General features: G+C 41.0%; 1 protein-coding gene across 14 annotated transcripts; it reads right to left on the bottom strand.

The window, feature by feature from the left end:
* ZNF800 (zinc finger protein 800) lies at positions 1–26,982 on the bottom strand. 14 transcript variants are annotated; one of them, XR_010589984.1, is made up of 6 exons: positions 26,485–26,789; positions 25,217–25,327; positions 22,877–22,972; positions 12,553–12,696; positions 1,765–4,461; positions 1–1,524 (listed from the first exon to the last, which is right to left on the bottom strand). XR_010589984.1 is itself a non-coding variant. In XM_065555373.1 (6 exons), coding segments are annotated over exons 2-6 (1,989 nt in total). In that variant the 5' UTR covers positions 25,278–25,327; positions 26,796–26,982; the 3' UTR covers positions 1–1,523. The 14 variants fall into 14 exon arrangements, 13 of the variants coding, with proteins under 13 accessions (XP_065411445.1, XP_065411448.1, XP_065411468.1 ...); XM_065555373.1 differs by lacking the exon at positions 26,485–26,789 and adding an exon at positions 26,796–26,982 and having other exon boundaries at positions 2,775–4,461; XM_065555376.1 differs by having other exon boundaries at positions 2,775–4,461; positions 26,753–26,872.

The following is a 26,982-nucleotide window of genomic DNA, read 5'->3' as shown; positions in this document are numbered from 1 at the left end:
TTTGTTAAAGTAACTTCCAGTCTGATTTATTTCCAAATACAGTACATTTATCCAAACAAGAGCATGTACATTCAATATAGAACATTTCCAGCAACAGTTATAGTCCAGTTCCCATTCACAGTGTATTTTTTTTAGTGCAAAGCACTAAAAAGGCCAAACATTTTTCTATCCATAAAAGCATTTTTTTTTAATTCATGACCTTGTGATCAACATTTTTAGATTTTTTTTTTATACAAAAAGTATATATGACAAGGTGTCTCCCTAAGCAAGAGAGTGAACCTATATAAAAACATGGTATTTCTTCTGATGTACAGTACCTTTCAAATTGTGGCAATTTGACACAAATCACTAAACAAAATATCTTCTAAAAAGTAAAAAAACATTGATGCACTGAAGCCTGCCAAGATTTCCATAATGGCAGGTGTGCTACTGTTTTGCTAATATCTTGATTATAAAATAGACAAAAGGATCAGTAAACATTTTGCAAATCCTACAATAAAGTCAAGTGCTACCTAAAGTGGTCATTTAAGATCTTGCAAGAAAAAAATATTCTGAGTTTCTCTCACACTATCCTCCCTTTTATTAATATTTAAAGAAATAAAACTAGCATTATAAGAAGTGGTTGTGCATGGATTGTCTGTGTCTATAAAACATCAGAAAATATTCACTACCTTCATATTAACATTAGTGTGTTTTTTTAAAACAATAACTGCAACTATCATTAAAGTGCTTGTGTATAAAATTTAAACAAAAAAATTAAAGAATATGGAATAGGGAATGTAGGTGTTTTTGTAAACTTCCTAAATGTTTACAAATGAAAGGTTGTCCTATGAACCATGCATGGAAAAAAAAAAGTATTGGCAATATCTTTGCAGCAACTTTAGTACAGTGAAATTCAGTATACCCAAAAGTTGGGAAATTAGTCAAACTGAACAAACTGAAGTTATGACAATTACTAAAAATTAGAACAATTCATCCAATATACACTAATATGGTGTTTGCTCTTATACATTCATTTGTAATAAATTTAAAAAACAGTACATAAAGCAAAAGTTTGCCAGCCAAGTAGAATACCACATAAAAAGTCACAGAATTGGTTCATCAGCATTAGCAGTACTAAGGCCAGTAGCTGTGGTGACCTCTCAAGTTGATTTCCTAAATGAAAAATAAGTTTTCTTCCAAAAAATGCTTTTTGTAAAGGGTTTTTTGTTTTTAAAGCACAGAAAGTTCATTTTCTATTGATAACTTTGCTGGACTGCATAGAGACAAGGGTAGTTAACTGCTAGTCTATAGATGCATGTTGTGCATTGCAAGTCAACAGTTACCTGACAGTGTTGGGATGAGGCACTGTCATATAACAAGCCATGAGAATAGTTATTAATTTAGTAAGAAAACAATAGTTTATGAAAGTATTTCCTCATTTTTCTTATGGTACCATTTTCAAGATATTAGTGGTTCTAACACCAAATTAAAGTCTTTCCACTCAAATGAACTCCAAACTTTCCGTACACCACTTGAAGTTATCTGAGGAGAAATGGGAATAAATTAATATTTTGAGTTTACCAATACAACTTGTTTACTAGTTATACAACAGTGAAACCATTTTTAAATGCAAGGTGGTACCTAAAATTTACCACAAACAAAAAATTTAAAAACACTCTCTTCCTTAGACAAGATTAGTGTGATTTTTAAGAGAGAACCCAGCTCATTGTTAAGTTGCATTTTCTTTAGCAGAAAGTGGTTACCAAACCACTGAAAACCCACCTACACATGCCTGACTGGTAATCCACTGCAGAACGTATACCGAGACAGAGTTGCCTTTGGGAAGAGAGCATTTCCAAGTTGAAGTCAATAGCAGGTACAGGACACGGTATATGTATTTAGCTTTAACAGGTATTTATGATAAGGAGCGAATTCCAAAGTAATAATTTAAAGACTGCTTCTCCTCCCCACACCCAAGCCTGTTTTTATTACAAAACTCTGCAATATCCAAAAAGCCTTCATGATGATTCTGAAATCTAAAATGGCCATCTTTAGGTTATTTCCATTTAACCAAGAAATAATATTTTATAATTAGAAGACTACCTGTGCCACCATTTTTTCTATGAAGCAGGACTGCGGAAAAACAGTAAGTCATCACAATAAAGAAAAAACATCCATATTTAAGGCGCTATCCTGGAAACTCTTACTCATGCAAAGAGATGCTTTTAGGATTATACCATGATGTTGGGAGAGTGAGGGAAACTTAATAGAATAAGTTAAAAGAAAAATAATAAAGTTTACTGCTGGCTGCTCATTCCAAGTTAGATGTAGAGATTTATTTACTCTGCTGTAATTCACTTTTACATCAGCTATAGAAGTACCATAATATTTTTGTAACTATCCTACAAATGTGTACATTAGCAGGATAAACCATGTGAACAAGTACCAAACAAGTGCAAAACTAATTTTAAAACGTCTACTGTAAACATAAGCCAATATAAATTGATTTTTAGAATATTAAAACAGTTTAGAAGAACTGTACAGCCTAACTGTATTAAGTTGCAACTTCCTGCAGAAGAAAAAAGTTTAGAAATTGACTTGTCTCCAAGCCACTGAAAACATATTTTGCTGAAGAGGCAAATGTGATAGCCACGTTACTTTTGTATCTCCTACACCATCGTCTATTGGAAAGCATCTGTTCAGGCAACAAAATAACAGATTTGGGGGGTGGGGGCGTTGTGGTGTTTGTTTGTTTGTTTTTAAATAGAGGCAAAACACTAGTTGTTTCTCACCAGACAAGAGCTTTTGATCTTGTACTTCTGCCTTTGGTTTTGTTTTCTTCTGGTGAATGAGATGTATTTGCCTTGTGAGTTTTCTTATGGTGTTCTAGAAAAGTCTTTTTGGCAAATGCCTTTCCACATTTATTGCATCTGTGAAGAGAAAAGTTTTTTGTGACTTTTACTTCTATGCCAACATCAGCTCCTTCAAACTTTTTACTCGGTGAGTTAGAGGCGACATCCTGTTTTGAACCAATCTGTCTTGCTTCATCCCTCTGAGGGCCTCTTTTTGCCACCTTATTTAGAACAAAATCAATAGGCTTTTTTATTGCTCTGATTTCTAAACTTGCAGTTATTTTACCAAGGTAACGTGATGACTTTTTATGAACTACAGTTATATGCCTTATCACATCACGTTTGCGACGTGTTTCATAAGTGCAGAGAGGACACCTGTAGAATTTAACATAAATGTTATTTCCATCTGTGTGCAACTCAATGTGTTTTGTCAAGTTCTGTTTAGAAGTAAATTGGCGTTTACACAGTTTACAGTAAAGCTGCTTGAAGTCAAAGCCAGCTGAAAGTTTTGGCTTCCTTGTTTTTTGCTGGCCACCTGCAGCAGATGGATTGGTTGATTTAGGGGTTTCAAGGTCTCGCTTAACTTTATTTTTCTGTGCTGCTGATGTGTTCTTTTTCTCATTTGAATGACTTGTTCCCTTTAACTCATTCTGTGGAGAAAGGGTGATGGAAGGGGTTGAAGGTTCCACAGAATCTGCTGGTTCAACTTTTACTTTTATTTCTGTGCCGTTGGCAGTATTATTGGGTCCTTTCTCTCTTTTAGAGTTCTTTCCGGAAAGCGTTATCTTGTGAACAATTTGCATGTGCCTTTTAAGCATTATTTGTGAACTATATTTTCTCTTGCACAGAAGGCATTTGCATGCAGTTAAATTGTATTCAGCCTTTGAGGAAGACTTTTGTTTTCGGGTCTTAAAAGATTTTTTAGCAGAAACTGTATCCAAGAACAAAGGTTGCCCAGGCTTTGTAGCTATATCAGGAGTAATGGAATCCCTCCTTAACCCCCTATGAACTTCATCAAAATGCCTCCTTACATTGGCTTTTGTAGCAAATGATTTATAACATACAGGACAACTTCTACCTAATGTTACAAGCACATTCTTATTTCGTCCTTTTGTGGAGCGCTGATTTGGTTTCTTTTTTGTTTCTATGTACTTCTTTAGTTCTTCCATCTTTTTTTTGTGTACTTTTCTAATGTGCCGACGTACACTACGTCTGGAATGAAATTCTTTTCTACATAAACAACAAATCAACTGGTGGCCAAAATCAGAATTATCAGAAGAGTCCAATTCAGGATTTAATGCTGGAGGTTGTTCGTCAGGAGTCGGCATTACATTTATTTCCGCATCAGCAGGTGGCAACTCTAAAGTTTCTGTATCGGGAGTTGAAACAGTTTTGGGTTGCTCAGTGGTAGGTTCCTGTATTTGTAATGGAGCTTGATCAGGACTACTGCTAATCTCAATATTCTCTTCTGGGTTGTCAGTTCTTGAAACGTACTGAAACACAGCATTCTGATTTGTTTCTATAGGTTCTAGCTTAATTACATATTCTTGTTTGTCCACTCTAGGATAAATGGCTTCCAGAAGATTATTTACAGCTTGGCTTTGTTTATCATTGACATCTGGGAGGTCTGTAAAAACAAAAGGTTATTGTTTAATCATCTAGAAATCTCAAGTTAGTATATTAGGTTTTTAAATGTCGAAGTCAGCCTTGAATATCAGCCTAATCATTGAATTATGTGCCCACAAATTTTGTTTTTAATTCAAAGTTCATGTTTGTACTACTTTTCAACAATTGCTAGAATTACAGCCAGCCTACTAGGGAGAAATCTTGCTTAATTTGCCAATTGAACCACCAGTTACCATGTCCAGTAGTGGATTTTCTCTGGATAATCAACAAATATTTTTATTACATCAGTGTAGATGTCCTTAGAATTATTAAGGAACTTTGTTTACCTCAGAGATTAACTCCTTCTGGTATACCTGACCTGGCAGCCCCCCAGTTTAAGATGTGCTTTGTGTCTGTAATGAATTTCTTTTCTAGGAAAACAACAAACCAACAACTGGCCAAAGTCAAAATTATCAAGATGCAACACCTGACCTGGTTCTTCATGAGTGTTACCTAGTGTACAATATCATTAGGGAGAGCTTTTCCTGGGGCTAGAGGTAGAGTAGTCTCAATGAAGGACCTGCAACTCTGGATGTTACTTCTCCCTGCCACCCTCCAACCCTCAACTTTGTCCATCGGATCCCAGATGTACAGACCTTTAGGACACACTACAAGGCCTACACAACCACAAGTTTTCCACAAGGGAACAACATAAATAGGGTATGAGGATGAAAAGAGAATTTCATTTGTGGCGGGTTGGGAGTTTCATTGGCAGAAAGAACTTTTTATATGTTTTTATAAAATGGGAAATGCCTAGGGAGCTAGATGGGTGCTTGGTAAATTGAAAAAAAAAGATATACATAAAACAAATTCGATCAGCACTTTTCAAAATAACCTTAATATGATTAGCGTTCAGATCATTTAAATCTGTATAAAGAAATCAAAAATTTTATTAAGCTACTTTAAAATTGAAACATTTAAAGTAAAATTTAAACAGCTATATTAATATTAAAATAACTTGCAATGGAAAGGTCAAGGAAGCATAAGGTGTTTTAAGATCAGATTTAGCTTGTAAATATTCATGACAGACTAAAAAGGATACTTATTGATCCATCTCTCCAAGTGAAATTAGTTATATGTTCAATTTATAATGAGCCCTCAACCAGTTAACAAAATACTCCTGGTATGTGCTTCAAAATGCATTATCTTGAGAGTCTTACTGAATCACCAAAACAAAATTAAGAACTGAGACACATTTTCCCTGCAATTCTATTATTTCCAGGATATATTAATATCTGCATTTGACAATATATTAGAATATATTATAAACTACCTCTAAGATGCTTTTAAAAAGAATTGTCAATAACTTTACAGTTAGCTAGAGATAAAGCTCTATTAGATCATCCAGACAAGATGCAAGTTACAGTTCTTGATATAGGATATGAACATCAAATCAATACTAGGTTTCTTAGTCTCTCTCAAATCCATTGACTAGCTAACACCTTTCCTAAAAACAATCATTAGATCAATCAATCGACTTCACTAAAACGGCTGGTTGTGAGAGGCGACCAAAATAAAATGGCTAACTGAAGCCTATGCTCTGAAGCCTATGCAAAGCAACCTGCCTCCATCAATTCCCAAAACCTACTAAGCTCCCCCACAAAAAAGAGATCACAAAGTTGCAGAGGATGGATTCTCCAAGAAAATCTGAAAATGTAAAGAGACCTTGTTCAGAAGAGTGTTTCTGGCAGCATGGTGGGACTTCTCAGACTCCAAGTGAACACACGGCAGTCAAATCAGGCAGAAATGCCAGGGCTGAAGAAAATCAAATGGCTTCCAAAGTAGGCATTCTGGAGACAATCTCAGAGTATAATTCCATCAGAGATGATAGGACGACCATGCTTCTTGCAGTCAAGAAGGAAATTACTCACTTGGAATAGCGAGCCCTACGCTAGAGACTAGCCTAAGAGAAGCAAGTGAAGGTAGGTCTACAGTGCAAGTAGATACCCACAGCTGGCTGGCCTGTGCCAGCTGACTCAGACTAAGGGGCTGTTTAAGTGCTGAGTAGACTTCCGGGCTCAGGCTGGAGCATGGGCTCTAGGACCCTGCAAGGTGGCAGGGTCCCAGAGCTTGGGCTGCAGCCCAAGGCCAAAAGTCTACACTGAAATTAAAAAGCCCTTAAGCCCAAGCCCTACAAGCCCAAGTCAGCTGGTGTGGGCTTACCAAGGGTGTCTAAATGCAACGTAGACATACACGGAGAGAAACAGACTTGCAGAGCTGGAGCAGAGTGTGATTCTGTTTATACTGGATTACATAGAAAACAGAGTGAGAAGGAACAACATCAGAATTAAGGAATTGCCTGAAAATGCTGAAGGAGGAAACCCAAACTGATATGTAAAAAGTTGAATTGTGGAGTCATTACAGCTGAGCTGTCTGTAAGAGGTAAAAGAGGAGAAAGCACACAGGGCACTACTGCACCCCCCCACACACACACACACACAAACCTGGGCCTCATAATAATAAATAAATAATAATAAACCCAGAGACCTAATGCTGAAATGTCACAATTATCAGCAGAAAAAATTAATTATGAAAAAAAGTCAGAGCATTCGGAGCTCAAACTCAAAGGCCATGACCTCTCTGCCCCAACTTTAAAAAAGAAAAGAAAAAAAGCAGCACTGGGAAAATTACAGCAGCATTCAGGAGGGCAAATATACACTGCAAAAGGTGACTCCCACTTAGCTTTCAAAAATCAGTATTATACAGAAAAATAGTTTAAACAAGGAGAAAGTACATTCAAGATGCTTGGGATGGAAATCCAAATCTCAAATGTACAAGAAGACTCTCCAGAGGTAGTAACTACAAATAAGCTGCTGAAAAACCCTTGGCAAATGGTAAAACTCAGGAAAAGGGAATTAGGAAAAGAAAAAACGTAAGACTCTAGAGACCATACTGGCAATGTCAGAAGTGAAACTGAACAAAAGAACTCGGATACTAGAGGAGGAACCTAAAGACTAACCAGAAGAGATGTGGGAGTCACCAGGAATGACCAATTGAACAGTAACTATATTAACATTACAAAGAAAACAGTATGAAGTATGCTTTAATTGGGATGATCAGTAATAGCTGTGTTCTGCATTTTAGAACATAGATCAGGAGTGGACAAACCACGGCTTGCAAGCCACATGTGGCTCTTTTACAGTTAAAGTGTGGCTTGTGGAGTCGTCCTCCCCCCCAACCCCATTTTCCACCTAACAGACTGGGGGCAAGGCTTGGGGCTTCTGCCCTGTTGCAGAGTGGTGGGGCTAGAGGCTTCTACTACCCACTGGGGAGGAGGAGGATTTGGGACTTCAGCCCCACAAGGAATGCCTGCCAGGGCTCAGGGCTTCAGCAGGAGCAGGGCTGAAGCCCCGAGATACTCCCGCCCCCTACAGGGCTGAAGCCCCAAGCCCCGGTAGGCGCCTCGCACAGGGCTGAAGCCACGAGATACCCCCCAAACTGAAGCCCCGACCTCCGGCAGATGCGCCCCATGGGGATGAAGTCCCAGCAGGCGCACCCCAGCTCTCTAACTTCTGAAGATTTGTCGTATGCAGCTTGGAGGGTCTGTAAGTTTGGCCAGCCCCGACATAGACAAAATAAAGGACTATAAGGGGGGAATGGGGATGGATCCCAAGGATGAAAGAGATTGGAAAAAATAGAGGAGGGATGGGGAAGAGCCTTTAGGGGTTCTGTCTACATTTTCCTTGTAACTCAAATGATGAGATGCTATTTAGATATCTGGTTACATTTTTTCAATACTCAAAGTACATTCAACCTGCAAAAAAACCCAGCACTTCTGCTTTTTTTTTTTTTAATATTAATATTTGCTAGACGAGCCTGGTCTGTTATATCTCTTCAGAGATTTCACTCAGTTTGATCAAACCACGAGAAACAACAATAGGCATTGCAAGGATGCTCCGTCTGTAACATAGTAACACCCCATTAAACAGAAAGATCTGATGACTATATTCCTCATTAAACAAAAGCTAATTGTTGTAATGATCGTTTTGTTTCTGATATTTAAAGATTCGTAAACTTGTTAAAACTTTGTAAATGAATAGTTTTTAAAAATAGCTGGTTGAAGGTTCACAGATTCTTTACATTTGTGTTATACCTTCATACTCGCGACAGTAGGCTTTTAAAGTTTGTTTAAAAATTGAGGTTGTTCATATGTATACCTATAAAATGAAACAAGGACTTAACTCTATTTAATAGAGTTAAATATACTACACAAAAAAGGCTGTCGATAGCGCTGGCTTTTCCTGGACAATAAGTGCAGCAGTCTTTTGCTTGGGCGGTTTGTTTTGTTTCAGTGGGATAACATACAGTTTTAGATAGAATGGCAGAGATAAAATTTAAGTTAGTTTGATTTACACTTTTCTAACATTAAAATCGACAATCACAAAAATCTTATTCATGCTGACTTCCTCAGTATGGATGGGTCAAGAGAAAATTCAAAATACTGTATCTTACTGATGTATACTTTTCTTCTCATACTTTCTCACTCATTTTTCACTTGCATGCAAGGACTCAGATTAAGAAATTTGTCAGTTTATGAAGATCTCTTCATAAGAACTTAAGTAACATTGTAGACACTGTTCAAACATTGTGAAATTAGTTTCTGCATTAGGATAGAATATTATTTTTAGTTGGTGCACAATAGGGGTCTTTCAAATGCCTTTATTCATATAACATAATAGATGTCAAGGCTAACCCCCTCCCCACCCGCAGTTAAATAGAGGACAAAACACCAAGGGCTAGACTATAGCTTTATAATCTACCCTGAATAAAGAATGGTGAATAGCTGCATCTCAGAGCAGACCAGAAAACTAATTATGACTTAGGGTCACAATTTCTCTCCTGCTCAGAGGAGGAAGCAAGTTACTTCATCCCTTTCCATGGAAAAGCTTATTCACCCCATGTGACTGACCAACTACTTTGGCCAATAATTTAAGTGGGACGCCAAGTCTACTCCTAGGCCTCACCCCCTTCTTGTGGGGAGAGAAGTATCAGAGAAGCAGTCCCTACAGGCTTTCTAACTTCCTCAGCCACAATCTGAACAGGGACTAGTAAAGGAGGCCTTATTCTTCACTTCCTTATATGATCAACAAGTACGGACTGTGACAATCTAGCATAAAAGGGACTTTTGGCTATTGGAAAAAGATTCTAAGCCTTGAAGAATGTTTTCAAATATCTACATGTTTTTGAACCATCCAACCCTGCATAGAAAAATATTCAAGAGCAACAGAAAAGCAATCCCCAAGGGCATGTCTACACAACAGACTTAGAGGTCAACTTACAGCCACCACAGTAATTACTGAGGTGGCTGATGTCCACACTACCCTCCTTCTGTTCATGGTGCGCATCCTCACCAGGAGTGCTTCCACAGACTCAAGAGGGGCAGTTTGGGGGCCTGAGAACTCCATGCACCTCTCCACCGGGAACCCAGTTTCCCCCTGGACTCTCATCTCTGAGAATGGGGGACAGCCACCCGGGCTTCTCATCTTCCCATCAGGAGTGGGCGGCAGCCACCTAATCTTCTCGCCTTCCTGCACAGGGGACAGCTGGGCTTTAGCTGCCTGGCTTTCTTGTTAATTTTACAGCTCCAGCATGCTCAAATTTGAGTACATCTAACATTATGCTCCTCTAAAATTTAATATCTACAAAATATTTGCCCATTACATCTAATTCAGCAAGAAGGATAAGTGCAACAAAAAAAAGTTTTAATCCAGGAATACTGCCAATTACATTTGCTCAATGTGTTTTCAATTTCAAATCAAAATCTTGATAGCATGATTTAAAAAACATGCTCGGTAAAAATATATTTTAAAAACTGATAAACTGCCAACGTGTTCATTGCTGTAAAGAGTATAGATATGGTCCTTTCCCAAAAGGTTTTAATAAACTGTTAGACACGTGAGCTGCAAAATTTTAATAGCTCAATTCCATATAATTCTATGGATAAAAGTTACATAGAAAACAAAATTAGATGGTGGAGTCCAAAATATGTTCTTTCCTAAACTTTTCACTCTCCTCCCTTTATTTTTGTCTATTTTTTTCCAATTCAGTCCAGAAAGTATGAGAGAAAGTTAATGCCATACACTTGCATGGTAATAACAGAAGTGCCTTACCCACATCTTCAGTTGCTAAATGAAATTTATTAGAACAACATCAACCCATCCTTGTTACTTTAATGGAGCAGCAGGCACAAGTAAAACCTCTGTGCAGGAGTATAGCTTTAAAGTAAGATGGGAATGAGGAAGAAGACCATTAGCTGGTCAAAAAGGCACTGTAAGCCAATCGGTAGGGCATAAGACAAATACTTAGGCCTGATCTACATTAGGAATTTATTTTGGTATAGCTACATCTCAGGCCTTGGTTACACTTGAGAATTCACAGTGCAAGTGTAGTCGCGCTGCCAGCGCTGCGAGAACTCCACCTCTCCGAGGGGAATAGCTTGCAGCGCTGCGAGCAAACGTGCAGCGCTGCAGGCACTGATTACACTGGCGCTTTACAGCACTGCACTCGCTGCGCTGGGGGGGGCATTTTCACACCCCTGAGCGCAGCAAGTTGCAGCGCTGTACAGCGCCAGTGTAGCCAAGGCCTCAGAAGCGTGAAAAATCCACATAGCTGAGAGGTGTAGCTATGCCACCCTAACCCTCAGCATAGACCAGCGCTAGCTCAATGGAAGAATTCTTCCGTCAACCTAACTACTTCCTCTCAGGAAGCAGATGACCTACACCAAGGGGAGAAGCCCATGTCGGCATAGGTAGAATGTACACTGACACGTTACAGCAGCTCCACGGCAGCATTTTAAATGTAGACATACCACTAGGAAACCTGGGTTCTATTCCCAGCTGTCACTAACCTGTGGTGTAACACCAGGCAGGGCAATTTACCTCTCTATGCATTCATTGCCCCTTCCACGCTTTGTCTGGGCTATTTAGGTTAACATCTCTTGGCTCCAGGAGTTTTGTAACACCTAGAACAATGATTTTCTCTCATCTCAGGCCTCTGGCTACTTACTGTAATATACGTTATTACTATTTCTATCTAAAAGGGTTTTTTTTAATGTTGATCTTTTTCCTTCCCCTACAGGTCACTAAAAGTGATTTAAAACATGCTTTTACTCAGAGGTATTGTGTCAAGGTGTTAGACCTAGAACTTAGCTTGGCATAGGTTATCACATTTGTAAGTTTGTCTCCCCCACCTCCATAAGAACAAAACCAAATTCAGGTTGTCATCTGGGTATACATTATTTTAAATTAGGGTATATTTTGTCATAATATACTAATAATTTTTAACAGCAAATTATGTGTCAGTCCATCAATAATCTTGTGTTTTTCTCACTGCATAAAGGATTGGTTGAAGGAAAACAACAAAAATCTTAAGAGTTCAAGGAAGAATATGCTAACAAAAGGCATGTGTAAAGGTAAAGGTGACCGACTTTTAGATTTTGAAAGTGTCCTTTTAAAATTATTAAAATACGACTACTTGTTCTACAACATATCAAGGCCAACATGAAAATTACCTAATAGCATTATGATGTGCCATACAGTATCAGCCCTGGCTCTAGATCCCTAAAGCAGAAATCTTCAAAATCAACATATACAAGACCGAACCTCTTTTATATTTTCATTTTCTCACTCTCTCTCTTGTGGAAATACAGGAGTTTTCAACTACACTGAATTTCATGACTTGGATCATGATTCTGCAAAAAACTGAACACATTCATAACTTTACTCATGTGAGTAAAACTTACACACATCCTTTGCAGAACCAAGGCCTTAAATTGCCACATGGCCCAAATTAATATCTTTGGAGCATCGATTGCCCTCATTCTCTGCATAGAAAACTCCCATTTGACAGAAGAGAGTTTCAGACAGATTGAAAGAATGAGTCTGAAAGTGACAAGCTAATAAAAGTGAAGTACTTCATTGCTTCACTGATCCTCTCATTTACCTGTTAGATTAGTTACATCTTGTTTCTGATGGTGTTTTTACGTACAATATAAAAGGGGAATTTTTCTCAATTCTAGGTTGTTTGATTAAATATTTTGGTGAATAAAACTTACTGTCATCCATCTGGAGACTTGGAGGACAATAGAACTTTTTATGAGTAATTAAGTTTGGTAATCCTCTGAAGAGACTGCGGCATATTTTACATTCAAAAATGGTGTCCACGTCTTTTAACAAGATATGTTTAAGTTGTTTAGTTCCTGGAACAAAAGAAATGTTACACTTAAAATAAGGTACTTTTTTTTAAGTCACACTTTCTCATTAAAGCAAAAATTTTCAAATCAAACAAACTTCAGTGCTAAAGCAGGAAATAATGCAAGACAAAATGCCATTATCACTGTCATTTGTAAGTTAGCTACATACATTCTGGATTACTACATAAAGACTAGGCTGAAGAAAAAAAAATCAAGATTATAGATATTGTTAAAAGTAAAAGGACTGCAAGATTTAATATTAAAACCAACAGCTAAATTCAGAAGGGGAGCTTTTGGTTAATGAGTTATAATTGCCTATCAGGTGGAAGGAAAGAACAGCCACCTAGTCATTTAAATCATTATTTAGCACCTTTTCAAGCTCCTCAGGCAGTGCTGAGGATGTACAACAAAGCACTTTCACTCAAAAAGACTGACAAACAGGGCAGAAAATTGTAAAGAACGCAACAAAATGAAAAGAGAATAGTAGACAAATTCTAGACTGTTACATGAGGGTACCAGAGATCAATGTAGTTGCACTTATATTACAGAGCAGAATTTGGACTCTTATCTTTAGTCTGCCTATTGTCTTCCTCGCTGAAGAAAAATACAAAATTTAAGATTAATTTTGAATTAGCACATTTTGTGTCAAGTGTAGAGTTTGTGTTTATAAGCATGCAAACATAGTTTAAAAACCACATACATAAAGTGCAGATGTGCCTTGCTAATGTACTCCAACCTTGACTTTTCCTGAAGAGCCAATTAAAGTGGTGAGAAAATAGCTCATGCTCCAAATCCATTCCTTCATCGGCCTCTGTGCTGAAACTGCTAACAAGAGTGCATATAGTGATGGTGGGTTTTGTAACATGGACACTTGTCCACTACAAACTTTAGTAAGACACTGGTTAATCAAGATGGGGTTTTACTGAGTTTTTATTTCAAATTTCTTTAGTATGCTAGGTCATTAAAAGAGAAGTTTCCAAAAAAATGGAGCAAGATTACCAGTTAATGTCAATCTATTAGATGTAAAATGATTAAAAAAAACTTTACATAACTACTATGGCTGTTGATTAATCGCAGTTAACTCACGCAATTAAAAAAATTAATCTCAATTAATCGCAGTTTTAATCGCACTGTTAAACAATACCATTTGACATTTATTAAATATTTTTGGAAGTTTTTCTACATTTTCAAATATATTGATTTCAATGACAGAGTACAAAGTGTACAGTACTCACCATTACTTTTGATTACAAATATTTGCACTATAAAAATGACAAAATAAATAGTATTTTTCAATTCACCTCATGCTAGTACTGTAGTACAAGCTTTTTATCGTGAAAGTGCAACTTACAAATGTAGACTTGTTACATAACTGCACTCCATAACAAAACAACGTAGAACTTTAGAGCCTACAAGTCCACTCAGTCCTACTTCTTGTTCAGCCAATTGCTAAGACAAACAAGCTTGTTTCCATTTGCGGGAGATAATGCTGCCCACTTCTTATTTACAATGTCACCTGAAAGTGAGAACAGGCGATTGCATGGCATTGTTGTAGCCGGCATTGCAAGTTATTTGTGCCAGGCACACTAAAGATTCATTTGTCCTTCGTGCTTCAACCATCACTCCAGGGGATATGCGTTCATGCTGATGATGGATTCTGCTTGATAACAATCCAAAGCAGTGTGGACTGACGCATGTTCATTTTCATCATCCGAGTCAGATGCCATCAACAGAAGGCTGATTTTCTTTGTTGATGGTTCGGGTTCTGTAGTTTCTGCATCAGAGTGTTGCTCTTTTAAGACTTCTGAAAGCATGCTCCATACCTCGTCCTCCTCAGATTTTTGGAAGGCACTTCAGATTCTTAAACCTTGGATCGAGTGCTGTAGCTATCTTTAGAAATCTGATATTGGAACCTTCTTTGTGTGTTGTCAGATTTGTAGTGAAAGTGTTCTTAAATCAAACAAAATATTCTGGGTCATCATCAGAGACTACCATAACACAAAATATATGGCGGAATGCGGGTAAAACCATGGAGCAGTAGACATAAAATTCTCCTCCAAGGAGTTCAGTCACAAATTTAATTAACACTTTTTTTTTTTTTTTTTTTTTTAAAGAGCATCATCAGCATCCAAGCATGTCCTCTGGAATGGTGGTCGAAGCATATCTGGCACATAAATACCTTGCAATGCTGGCTACAAAAGTGCCATGTGAATGCCTGTTCTCACTTTCAGGTGACATTGTAAATAAGAAGTGGGCAGCATTATCTCCCGCAAATGGAAACAAGCTTGTTTGTCTTAGCGATTGGCTGAACAAGAAGTAGGACTGAGTGGACTTGTAGGCTCTAAAGTTCTACATTGTTTTGTTATGGAGTACAGCTATATAACAAAAAATCTACATTTGTAAGATTTGACTTTCTGCAGTGGAAGTCAAGAACTCAACAGTATTTCCTCTAGATTTAGTATAACCAAATGATTTGTAACAGTCTATAAAACTGAACAGCTGAAAATAAGACAATATACAAGCTTTTGCGTGGCTTACATATCTTCTTACACAATTATGGGACTAGAAAAGAAACTTGCTATAGTCCCACAATTTAGCAGTGGGAGCCGCGATCGGCCAAACCTGCGGACGTGGCAGGTAAACAAACCGACCCGGCCCACCAAGGTGCTTACCCTGGTGGGCTGCGGGCCAAAGGTTGCCGATCCCTGCACTAGGATATTATGAGTTACTTAGTTTAAGGTAGAAAACAGAAGTTTTATGTGAATACTATCTAAACCATAACATTTAATATCAAGGCTGGCATTGTATCTGGAGATCACCTCTGCCTACATACTGCAGTTCATATGAAATGTATAAGTGTCACTCGAAGTCCCCAGTCAACACTACACATACACATACATATTGCAAGTGCATCTACGTACACACTCAAGTCACACAGGTTAATCTATGTCTTAACCATTCAAAAGATGAGGAAAGGGCATTATGCACATCCATGAGGGAAACCAGACAGCTCTTGCCGACGGGTGCAACCTGTAAGTACATGGTCTAAACTGCCTACTACGACAAAGCAGGGAGTCAAAGGCCCCCACTTGTAGTTATTAGCAGCACATCTGACCATTCCACATCTGAAATGATTGAGCTTTATCCCAAGATGGCGTGAAAGATCAAAACCAGGATGCTGATCTGATGGATTTGTCATGATGGGCATTAGCTACATTTGAAGCTTGAAAATAGAATACAGCAGAACACTGTTTATCCAATCTAATTGGGACTGGGGCCAGATCGGACAATCAAAAATTCGAATAATCTAGAGAATAGCAAAGTGCGAAGCTGCAGCACCATCTAGCAGCCACAGGAGAGATCACCCACTTCTGGACCTGTGGGCGCTGGTTGTTCAGTTAATACTGAGAGCTGGATAATGGCGGGTCGGATAAATGGGGTTCTACTGCACTTGTGCCTGGCATCTAGACCAGGCAGAAACACTCTCAGTGTAGGTAGTGACTGTCAGCAGTTGGTCACAAGTACTGTGGTTTGGTTTGAAACCTGCATGGTCTACACAGGATTCTCATCAATAGTTGGGGAAATTCTCTGAAGGATAATCCTTTCAAATAATTTGCACACACAGTTTAGCAAAGAGATGGGTGCTAACTTGTTGCAAATCAGTAGACTCTCAGGTTTTAGCAAGGCTATTACTTTTGCTCGGTGACCGATCTTAGATATTTTATTCTCCTGGATGACTAAAGAGAAACATAGCTAGCCACTGTCTGCTAGTTTTTCCAGGGTTCTTCAGGAATTTAGGGGAGATGTTATCAAGCCCACAGGCTTTACATGTTTCAGTGTTTAAACTGCCCCTTCTATTTCATTTGTGGTGAAAGGCTGGGAGTCTTTTTCTGTTTCAGGTATGCACTGTTTGCAGTACTACCATTTCTTCTTCACCTCTCCTTCAAATGTTTTGCCCCTGTCCACCTTTGTAACATTTATCAGGCAGGTAGCAATACCATTTGTAGGAACTGGGTAATGGTGCTGTGCTGCAGGCTTCTGAGCACCACCACCAATAACTAGGCACAACAGGGGGAGTTAAAAATGGCAGCATTATTTCCCAATGTATTAGCTTTTAGAGAGTTTAAGACAAACCCTATTAACTGTAATGTGAGTTTTCTTGTAAAGAGTTGAAAAATGAAAAGAATCTTTCAAGAAAGTGCATGTGATTTTAGACATTTTTATAAAAATATAACTAACTTTATAAAAATCCAAGAAACTATAAAGATTAATCTACTGTGGCAACTTACTCAAGTACTTTAAAATAATACAATTTAAAAAAAACTCCAATAAAACATACAGGAACTCTTTAATTAAAAGATTAGTATATTAAGTAGTTAGGAACTATCTGGAGCCTTTTTTGGGTCTTTGGCATCAGGGAAGACTGGCCCATAGGTTAGAGCAGTGTTTCACAAACTGGGGTCTGCAGACCCCTGGGAGTCCCTGAGGGTACTTCAGAGGGTCCGCAGGCCCCGCTGATCAACTCCTCTCCCTCCGGAGGCACAGCGGGACTAAGGCAGGCTCCCTGCCTGCCCTGGCTCCGCGCCACTCACAGAAGCGGCCGGCACTTCCCTGTGGCCCCTTGGTGGAGGAGCAGGGGGTCTCCACGCTCTGCCAGCGCCCAAGCACTGACTCCGCAGCTCCCATTGGCTGGGAACTGTGGTCCCTGCGGGCAGGGGCAACGCCTGCGGGCAGGGGCAGCACACGGAGACCGCCTGGCCCCCCTGCCTAGGAGCCGCTACCAGAGAGATGTGCCAGTCGCTTTCGGGAGCTGCCCGAGGTAAACTCCACACCCTGAATCCCCTCTAACACCCCTACCCACTGCCCCAGCCCAGAGCCTGCACCCCCTCACACATCCAAACTTCCTCCCAGAGCCCGCACCCCCTCCTGTGCCCCAAACCCCTGCCCCAGCCTGGTGAAAGTGAGTGAGGGTAGAGTGATGAAGTGAGCGGGGGGAGGGAACAAGTGTGGTGGGGTGGGGCTTTGGGGGGGAAGGGGTGGAATGGGGGCAGGGCCTGGGTCTGAACGGGAGGCTTGGGGGGTCCCTGAAAATTTTTAAATCAAAAAGGGAGCCCTCGGGTTGCTGAAGTTTGAGAATCGCTGGGTGAGGGCACTAGCCTAGGACATGGAAGACCTGGGTTCAATTCTCTGCTTCACCAGCATTCCTGTGTGATGTTGGGCAAATCACTTAATTTCTCTGTGCCACAGTTCCCCATAATATAAATCAAAGGGGTGTTGGGAGGATAAATATATTAAAAAGTGTGAGATGCTCAGAGACTATGGTAACAGAGGCCATACAAGTACCTAAGATATCTGCACTTTATCCACAGCGTTCATATAAAACATCCAGTAGAAAAAAAATACGAGTTTACTTAAACTATTGGTGTAGTAAAGCACCATACTACAGGATCATTCATCATACAATGCAATATCTCAAAAAAAAAAAAATGCTATGGTTAATTTCAGAATCCCAAGTCAAAAATATTGATGTAGTCAGACAGGTGTTATCGTCACATCTCTTAACATCAAGATATTCTCCAAGTTGACATAGAATGCCAAAAAAAATTAATCAGGGCCCACCGTAACACTTCACTGAAGGGTTCCCTTCAAATAAAAGTTCTAAGTTAGAGTCCCTTGAATCAAATTTCTTCAAATACTTTTTTGATATACCTATAATATATTTGTAATAGCAATGATTTTTTTCTGCCATCACTTAAGCATTTTGGGGAACGGTGTGGAAGATAGGGGAGAATGGTTTAAAAAACAATACCAACTCAGACACAGAGTTAGTTAATAGCAACTTCAAATTGGAGAAAAATGTGCAAAAAATCCCTTCTGAGGGCAAGCTGTTTATCTAGATCTCATCCAGAAACAGTTGAATTTTTGCACAAAGTGGAACCACTGAGGAAAACATACCTAAACATATTTGAAGAGTCCCTACATACAGACAAAATTCCACTAAGTTCAGTAATTAGTGTGAGGAGGGATCTCCAATTTGTTAATAGCACCCAACAAAAGATTTGCTGATCAGTGCAGGTAGCATGCTTCTACCACACTAGCAGCAGTGGAATGAAATTTACAAGGAAATTGTCAATTTCACTGATACTACTGCCCAAATATGTACTATGCAAGAGTGAAAATAACCAGATTCCTGTGAGTTTAACTGTAAAGTTTTGGGAAACTGTCAGAGGAAGAGAGACAACCTCCCTTGCTGTTGTGGGCACACTGCAGGGGAAGAGGAGGAGGAAAGATCTCATTCAATTTTATGGGAAATGGGGATGGATGCAATGAACACTAGGCTTCTCAGGAGGCTGCTGCCTCTCAATTCTACTGAAGCGTCTCCATCTTTTATATTTATTTTTGGCTAGTAGGCAGTTGTCAGCTTATCAAGTTCCAGCAATATTTTGAGACTATGAAACTAGCTCATCATGAAGCCTATAGAAGACTGGCACAGTTCTTCAGCTAGTGCAGATACTCCACTGACAAGAAGCACTGCAGTAGTCATAAGAATCACAATGTTTGTGTATCACATATGCAATTTTATCTTTCAAAACTTGTTCTCCTGGTATAATAGCATTCAGCATGCATACTCCCTTAACAATGAGGACAAAGCCATGTGTATTTTTTATATGTAATATTATTAGATTAGGAAAAACCTCTATTGGAACTGCTTATTAAGGGTAAAAACATCCTGCTCACTTGTCCTATTTCACTTAAAAGATTAATGAAAGAATCAAAGGTTTCTTCCATAATGAAGTCAAGTATCAGAGGGGTAGCCGTGTTAGTCTGGATCTGTAAAACGCAACAAAGAGTCCTGTAGCACCTTATAGACTAACAGACACATTGGAGCATAAGCTTTTGTGGGACGAAGTGGGTATTCACCCACGAAAGCTTATGCTCCAATACGTCTGTTAGTCTATAAGGTGCCACAGGACTGTCGCTTTTTCCATAATGAAATGTCATTTGTTCAAAAGTGGTAACTAGTAAAACCCTAGTCAAAAGTTGTTTTTCTTTCTGACCAACTCTCTTGATGCAAATGAGAAAAGAGAGGGAAGTAAGCCACGAATTTATGGCGTGCCAGCAAAGATATTCTGGAACGGCCTGGGGATAAATTACTTGAAATTAGGTCACTCTGCTACCCAAGGAGACTCCAGCTAATCCGCTTCAGGTGGGAGAAGGGCGCACACACAAATTTGAGGCCTTAGGCAATTCCATCCAAATGTTCCATCTCCTTATAAAAGGTCACAGATGACACATTTCAGTTCCCATTTTCCCTCTGGTCACTGTTTCTTAAATACAAATGAAGGGAGAATACGGAAGACTCATCAATGACTTTTTTCCCCCTGGCAGACATCATCCTCGTACCGAGGATAGCCAACGATGATCAAACAGATCTGCAGGAGCTAGCACAGCCATATTTATTGGTAGTTATATAGTAAGAGAGATGATTCACAAGTCTTTCAATCACACACATAACTCTGTTGCCACAGATTTAAAAGGAAAAATCTCTAAATAAATTTAGATTTTAGCATTAAAGAAATCTCCTAAAACTTTAACACTGGTACTGAATCTCTATGTTTTTATGCTGTGAACTATGGAAATAAAAATGTACTTTAGTACATTTCAGATGGATCTGCCCTTGTAATGGGTCAAAGTTTTCTAACATTACCTATATTGAGCATGCTCAACCAAAACTCAGTTTTAACTGTCAGATACATATATCCATTGTCATGTACTGGCACTTGTGATGGGGTGTACCAACCCCGCACTGGTGGGCAAGGGTTAAAGAGCTGCTCTAGATTCAAGAGGCTATACCACCTTCCCTCTGCTGGGCACGATCCCAGTGGAAGGAGCATTTAAAAGGGAGCAACTCAGCTCAGTCTGGGTTGACTGAGGAGGAGAGCATTCAGGTGCAGCAGCCTCCTGCTGGAAAGCCACTGAGGCTCTACACCACCAGGACAGAATCCCATAGCCAAGCTGCTGGAAGCTAGTCGACCGCAGGAGCCGAGGGTGGCGACTCATTATGGCCAATGGAAGAGACTCTGGAGACAGATCAGAGAACACAGGAGGGACCCCAAATCCAACCTGTGATGATATCAGTGGAACTGAAACAAGGGTAGGAAGTGAACTAGAGAGTGCATTTAGAGGTTTCAGGCCCTGAGCCCTGTGCAAGGGCCACTGTTTCGGAGGTCAGAACCCAGTGGAGTAGGGTGGGCCCAGGTTCCCCTACCCACTCATCAGTGGGTAACGCTACACTGAACAAAGGCCACTAAGCCAGCAGTTCTCAAACTATTTACTATTGTGGGCCGCATATGCAGCTCTCTCTCTGTTAAATGGGCCACACCCACACTATCTATCTATATCTATCTATACACACACACACACACACACACACCCCATCCCGTCTGCTGGGGCTGCCCAGTCAGGTACATGTCCCTTGATGCCTGATCCCAGACAGTCAGGGACAGGGCAGATCCCATCCACCAAGCCATGGGGGACCCTGGCTACGAAGCCGCCCACGGGACACATTTCCACCTCACACCAGCTCTCCCCCGCAGATGGGACTTACACGGCAGCCTCCTGCTCTGACTGTGAGCTCCAGGTCAGGACATGGCCAGCAGGAGACAGGCAGGCAGGCGCTATCTGGTACAGGCAATTCAGGGTGCACTGCAGCCTGGAACATGCTCATTCCCCCCAGAGGTGACACATAGCTGTGGCTAATGGGGGGACATGTTCCCTCCGCCCCCTGATTTCTCCGGACGCCTCTGGCATGGACGCCCAGAAGTGAGGAGGCAGCGCTCACCCAGCAGTGGCACTCACAGTCATTCCCTTCTCTTCCCCACTGTCACCTGCCCCTATCTCACTCCCCATCCTCTATCTCTTCCCCCTACCCCCTTCCTCTCCCCAGCACATCCCCTTTCCTCTTCACACTGTCCCCTGCCCCCCCTCCGTCCTGCCCCATTCCCCCATCCCCTTCTCTTCACTCTGCCCTACCCTGCCTCGTCTTGCCCCCATATGGGCACTCCCCATTGTACAGAAACAGAACCCAGCACACAGAGGACGACGACAGGCACTAGGAACCAGGAGGCAGTGTCTTGGAGCTGACAGCTCAGCTGGGGAAGAGGTGCTGAGTGAGTTGGCACAGCATGGGAAGGACAGAACCTCCCCGACTCCTGCCTGCACTGGCTGAGCAGAGCAAGCCCTGCTCGGTGCTGACAGAAATCAGGGTGGGAAAGGGGGGCAATGCCCCTCCAAACTATGCCCATGGGTGGCGTGAGTTGATGACCCAGCACCTCCCCCTATCCTGGCAACCCTACAGTGTGTCCCTGCAGCCTGGGAGTGCCTCCCCCGCCACAGAGGGCTGCTTCACCTTCCCTGCTGACAAGGAGCACTCCAGCAGGGCTCCTCCTCAGCCAGCCTCACCAAGGAGCAGCAAACTTTGAAATTTTTTTAGCATGTGTGCGCGCTAACTGGGCCACAGGTTGAGAATCACTGCGTTAGGCAAAGCAGCCTTTGAACTCTCGCCAGTGGGCAACACTACCCCGAACTATTTCTGCTAGGCAAAGCGGCCTTTGGATTCTCCCCGGTGGGCGACATTACCCTAAACTGTAACTGCCGGGGAAATCGACCCTTGGAATCTCACTGCTAGATGATACACTTCAGAGTATCACCATTAGGCAATGCTGCCGGACTGGAGTACACAGCCAGCCCACGACAGTACTGGAGAACACAAAAAATCCTAGTATTGTAATAGCAGTGCTGTTACACTACTATCTATATAACAGTGCAAGATGGACACTAATTTTTTTTTATTCTCTTTTCAAAGTTTAAGAAAAAAACATCAAGAAAAGGTGATACAATTTCTGCTAAGGATCCATGCCCATGTATCTGAGATAATGACAATTGTGCCACAAAAGCAAAATTCCTTGAAACTTTCTGGTTTTAAGAATATAGCATGTATGTATGAAAATACTTCCTACTGGAACTGGTGATCTCACAAGAACAGACCTTAAATCTCAGCCAAACATTTTGCAATTACGTGTAGAAAATTGGTTCTATGGAATCAGTAACTTTACTGACACACTTGTATTATTACATATTTAGAAGCAAGGAAATAACTAAAAAATACAAAAACAAATACTCATACCTGATCGAAAGCACTCGATAATTTGTTGAATACCAGATTTTGACATCTGCAGAGGTTGCTGTAACAAAGGAGGATCACCAGGTTCTAACAAATACACTGCAAGACATCAAGGATGACAGTTAGAGGCCACACACACACAATAATTGAGGCTGGTTGAAAAACAGGACAAAGTCATCAGGAAAAATTTTGTTCCCTTTTTCATCGAAGTTGAGAGCTAATAAAGGTGACTAGCCCTATTCCTTGTAATAATAATATGGGCTTAGGGATGGCATTTGGAATTTTGCATTCTCACCTCCTTGCTGTTGAAATTAATTTGGAGTGACAGATTTTCTATCAAAGCTGCTTATTTCAGGCAATGTGTTGTGATTTTGATTAGTTTTTTTTTATATTTATATTCACATAGTCCTGTGTATGATGTTTCATAAACATGGATATGAATATGTACATACACAAAAATAGAAGAGAACCGTAGATAACTTAGTGGTCTCTGCCACTTAGACTATTCACTTCATAGAATTGCCTGTTAGATTGTGCCTTCACAAAATCCTTGTCTCATTTTTCCATGCAAGCAAAAACAAAATAAGTATGTGAAAAAAAATTAAAATGCTAAATTCAACATCTGCATTCATATGGGCAGATCCCAGTGACTTTAATCGAAGGTATGGATTTATATTCAAGGGTTGACTATGCCCTCAAAAGAAGTATTATTTAGAACAAATGTACTAAATAAGTATGAACATATCTACTTAATTTTATATTTCAATTCTTATTCATTTTATATTCAAGCATTTTTTTAATCAAGCAACTTCAGAAATGATATCCCATCTAAAATGACACTTTTTCTAAATTTGATTTAGATTCACTTCCCATTCTTTGTAAACAATATTAAAATATATTTACAAACTCTAGTGACAACTAAAAAGCTAAGACATCCCCAGGGGTCAAGATAGTCATATTTTAAATGGAATATACTGATGTACAGTATATATCCATATTGATATGGACACCATAACCCTGATCATGCAAACACTTACACAGATGAATCATTTTACACACAGGAATAACCCCATTTAACTCAATGAGGATATGAGCAGTTATAAACAAATTCAAACTGCAATGATAACGTTAGGATAAAACAGCCTAAGAACAGTAGACTTTTTATTCTATCCAACTATGCCCATACCTTAAACACAAACATATGTAACAACCATTACAAATTATCTCATTGCTTGGTGATATCTAGCACAATGACATATTGTATCCTACTAACCTACTTGCCATTCTTAATTTAAAAAAAAAAAAGCACACTTTGGGCTATATACTGCCTCTGATATACGTGTGCAACTTGCACTTGACATCAAGGGGAGTTTCATATGTAAACTGGACAAAATGCATGGCTCTAAGGCAAGAATTGTATATTCAATCTATTTTTTAAAAAATTACAGTAACTTGAAAGTTTCTATTTAGACAGAAAGATTTATTGTTGAGACTATTCAATTTATTTCTCAAACTACCTTTAGCTAAGCTACTGCTACACTTTCAGAGTTGGTAGACAACACTTTCCCCCAATCAGTCCCAAAAATTCATGCCATTCATACTTTAAAAAAGGAGGATTGGGGGGAAAAGAGACAAAAAAAAGGAAACCTCCTCATAAACAGCCCTACCACAACAACGCAATAGAGAAAAAGAAGAAGAAATTGGTGAGGAAACAGATTTCTGTTTGAAACTTCCAACTATAAACATTAAGTAAAACAATAATGAAAAGACTCTTAACAAAATGATGGTTGGACTCCACAGTGCACACTTTCACCTTTATAAGTGACATTTTCCATGTTATTATACAAACCTAATTTCAAAACAAGCTAGTGGTAGTTTGGGTTGTTGTTTTTTTCCCTCAAAAACAAAACCTATGACTTTGTCAATATTTAACAGATAAGGTATGAAGTAAATACATCCTCTTATATTTGAGCATAACAGAACGCAAAAGAACGTACAGTCTAGGAAAAAAATCAGAACACAACAATTTTAAAAAATGCAGATACAAGGTGACTGCTCTTAGTATCTTGCCTTCCCCTCAGTTCAGTGCACACACTGCCCATGTGAGCTTGGGGGTTATTATACACCCTGTAAGAACTGAGAAATTGATCTTCCTGAAGTAATTTACTGTGACAGTTTTAGGATATTTAAAAAACATTTTAAAAACTGAAATTAGGAAACTTCATATTTGCTGATGTAATGGCTTCATTATTACTGCACATTTCTGATGTCACAGCCAGTTTCTGAAAGCTTCTTAGAGGACATAATCAATTAAAAAAAACAAAGTATTACATAGCACTATACCTGGTTCACAGCACCCATGGTGATGATGGTCAGTCTGACAACACTTATCCCTTAGAGGCATTTTCTGTGTGCACGACCTACTTTCCTTCTACATCCAGCAGCTTGTTTCTGCTAAAATAAGCAAATTCTCTGTCACCTCCCAGACCATAAGACTTAAACAACACTAACATCATACCCCCACTTCCTAAAGACCAAAACAGCACTGAACCCACTCAGAGGTCAACTGTGCCTTTTTTAAGATAGAAAGTCTATGGTGTTTATCAACCATTTTCAAATCTAAAAAATCTGTCTACTTCCATGCCTTTTAATGAAGGGCAAAAGCTTCAAGAGTTATAGAATCAAGGAAACCCCTCTTCCTCCTAAATTCCAGTCACATCCCTAAATCAAAAGACAAAATAACCAACATTTTGAATCCCTGGCTACTACAAAAACCAAACTTAGGCATGTGTAAAAAATAAGGCTGCACAAAGATCCATGTTTTGGGGGGCCCTTATGTTTGTCAACACCACTTTGCCCAGCTGTAGGGACTTAACCCATCTTTCAGTTATTATTGTTTGTACTACCATAGCACCCACAATTGTTAAAACCCACCTAGACTCCTAGTAGTTGATGAGATTCTTCTGACTCATCTCCCAATAATAACAAGCATCCATACAGTTGTGAAAACCAAACTATAACTCCTATGAACAATATTGACCCACACAGTTGCCAAATTTTCAACTCCATTGCTGCTCTGTGTAGGGTACTGAAGTGTGACTGAGGCACCATTTACTGTATGTTACTTCATGAATGGCCCCAGCACAAACTCTTTTCACCTCCATACTAGAGACAGGAAAGCCCTACCGCGGCCACCTCGAGGAACCGGTCCCACCCCTTTGCCCCAACAACAACATGAACCCTGCCCTCCGCACTCCACAGCGCCCCCAACAAAAACCCTGCCCCCTATGCTCTCCCTAACCCAGCCCCTCCCCAACCCACCAACCCTGCCCCTCCGCCACCGCCACCCCCCAGGAACCCAGCCCTGCCCACCGCCCCTTCCATGAACCCGGCCCGGCCCTGCCCCCGGGGGAATCCGGCCCGGCCCGGTCCTGCCCCGCCTCGCCCCGCCCCGGAGCAGCGCCCAGCCCGCGGGGAGAGCGGGACAGTCGGGCGCCTGGGCAGGGAGAGCCCGGCCCGCACACGGGCAGCTTGCGCTGTCCTGTCTCCCTGGGCAGCAGCAGCAGCCGCCCCGCGGGGGCCAGGGCTCCCGCCGGCCGGGCTGCACTTACGCAGGCTCCTGGGGACGGAGTGCGGGGCAGCCGCCAGCTCCCGTTCCGGGGGGGCGCGGCTCACCCACGAGCCCCGCGGGGAGCGGGCGGCGGCCGGGCTGAGCCAAGCGGGTCCCGCGCGGAGCCGGCAGGTGACAGCGGGCGCCAAAGCAGCGCGGCGGCCGGAGGCAGGGAGCGGGGCGGGACGCTGCGCCCGCGCAGGGAGCCGCCGCACCAGCCGCCGCCGGGCGGACTCTTTTCCCCCCTCCCTCTCCGAAGTAAACTTCACCGTCCCGTGTCCCGCCGGCGCAGCGGGAGCGGCGACCACTGACCCCGGAGGCGGATGGGCACAGGGGCAGGAAGTGACTGCGGCCGCAGCGACTCGGGGCGGTGCACTGCGCAGGCGCCGCACCCGGCTTCCCCCTCGCCCCGCCCATACGCACAGGTGCCTGTAGGGCGCGCGGGCGGGCAGCGCTGTAGCTGGCAGGAGGAAGCCGGGCTCGCGGCTGGGCAGCCACC

Source organism: Chrysemys picta, chromosome 1 (assembly GCF_011386835.1).
Source record: "Chrysemys picta bellii isolate R12L10 chromosome 1, ASM1138683v2, whole genome shotgun sequence".
Lineage (NCBI taxonomy): Eukaryota > Metazoa > Chordata > Testudines > Emydidae > Chrysemys > Chrysemys picta.
Note: the sequence above shows the minus strand (reverse complement) of the source record. Positions and strands in the feature narration are given on the sequence as shown.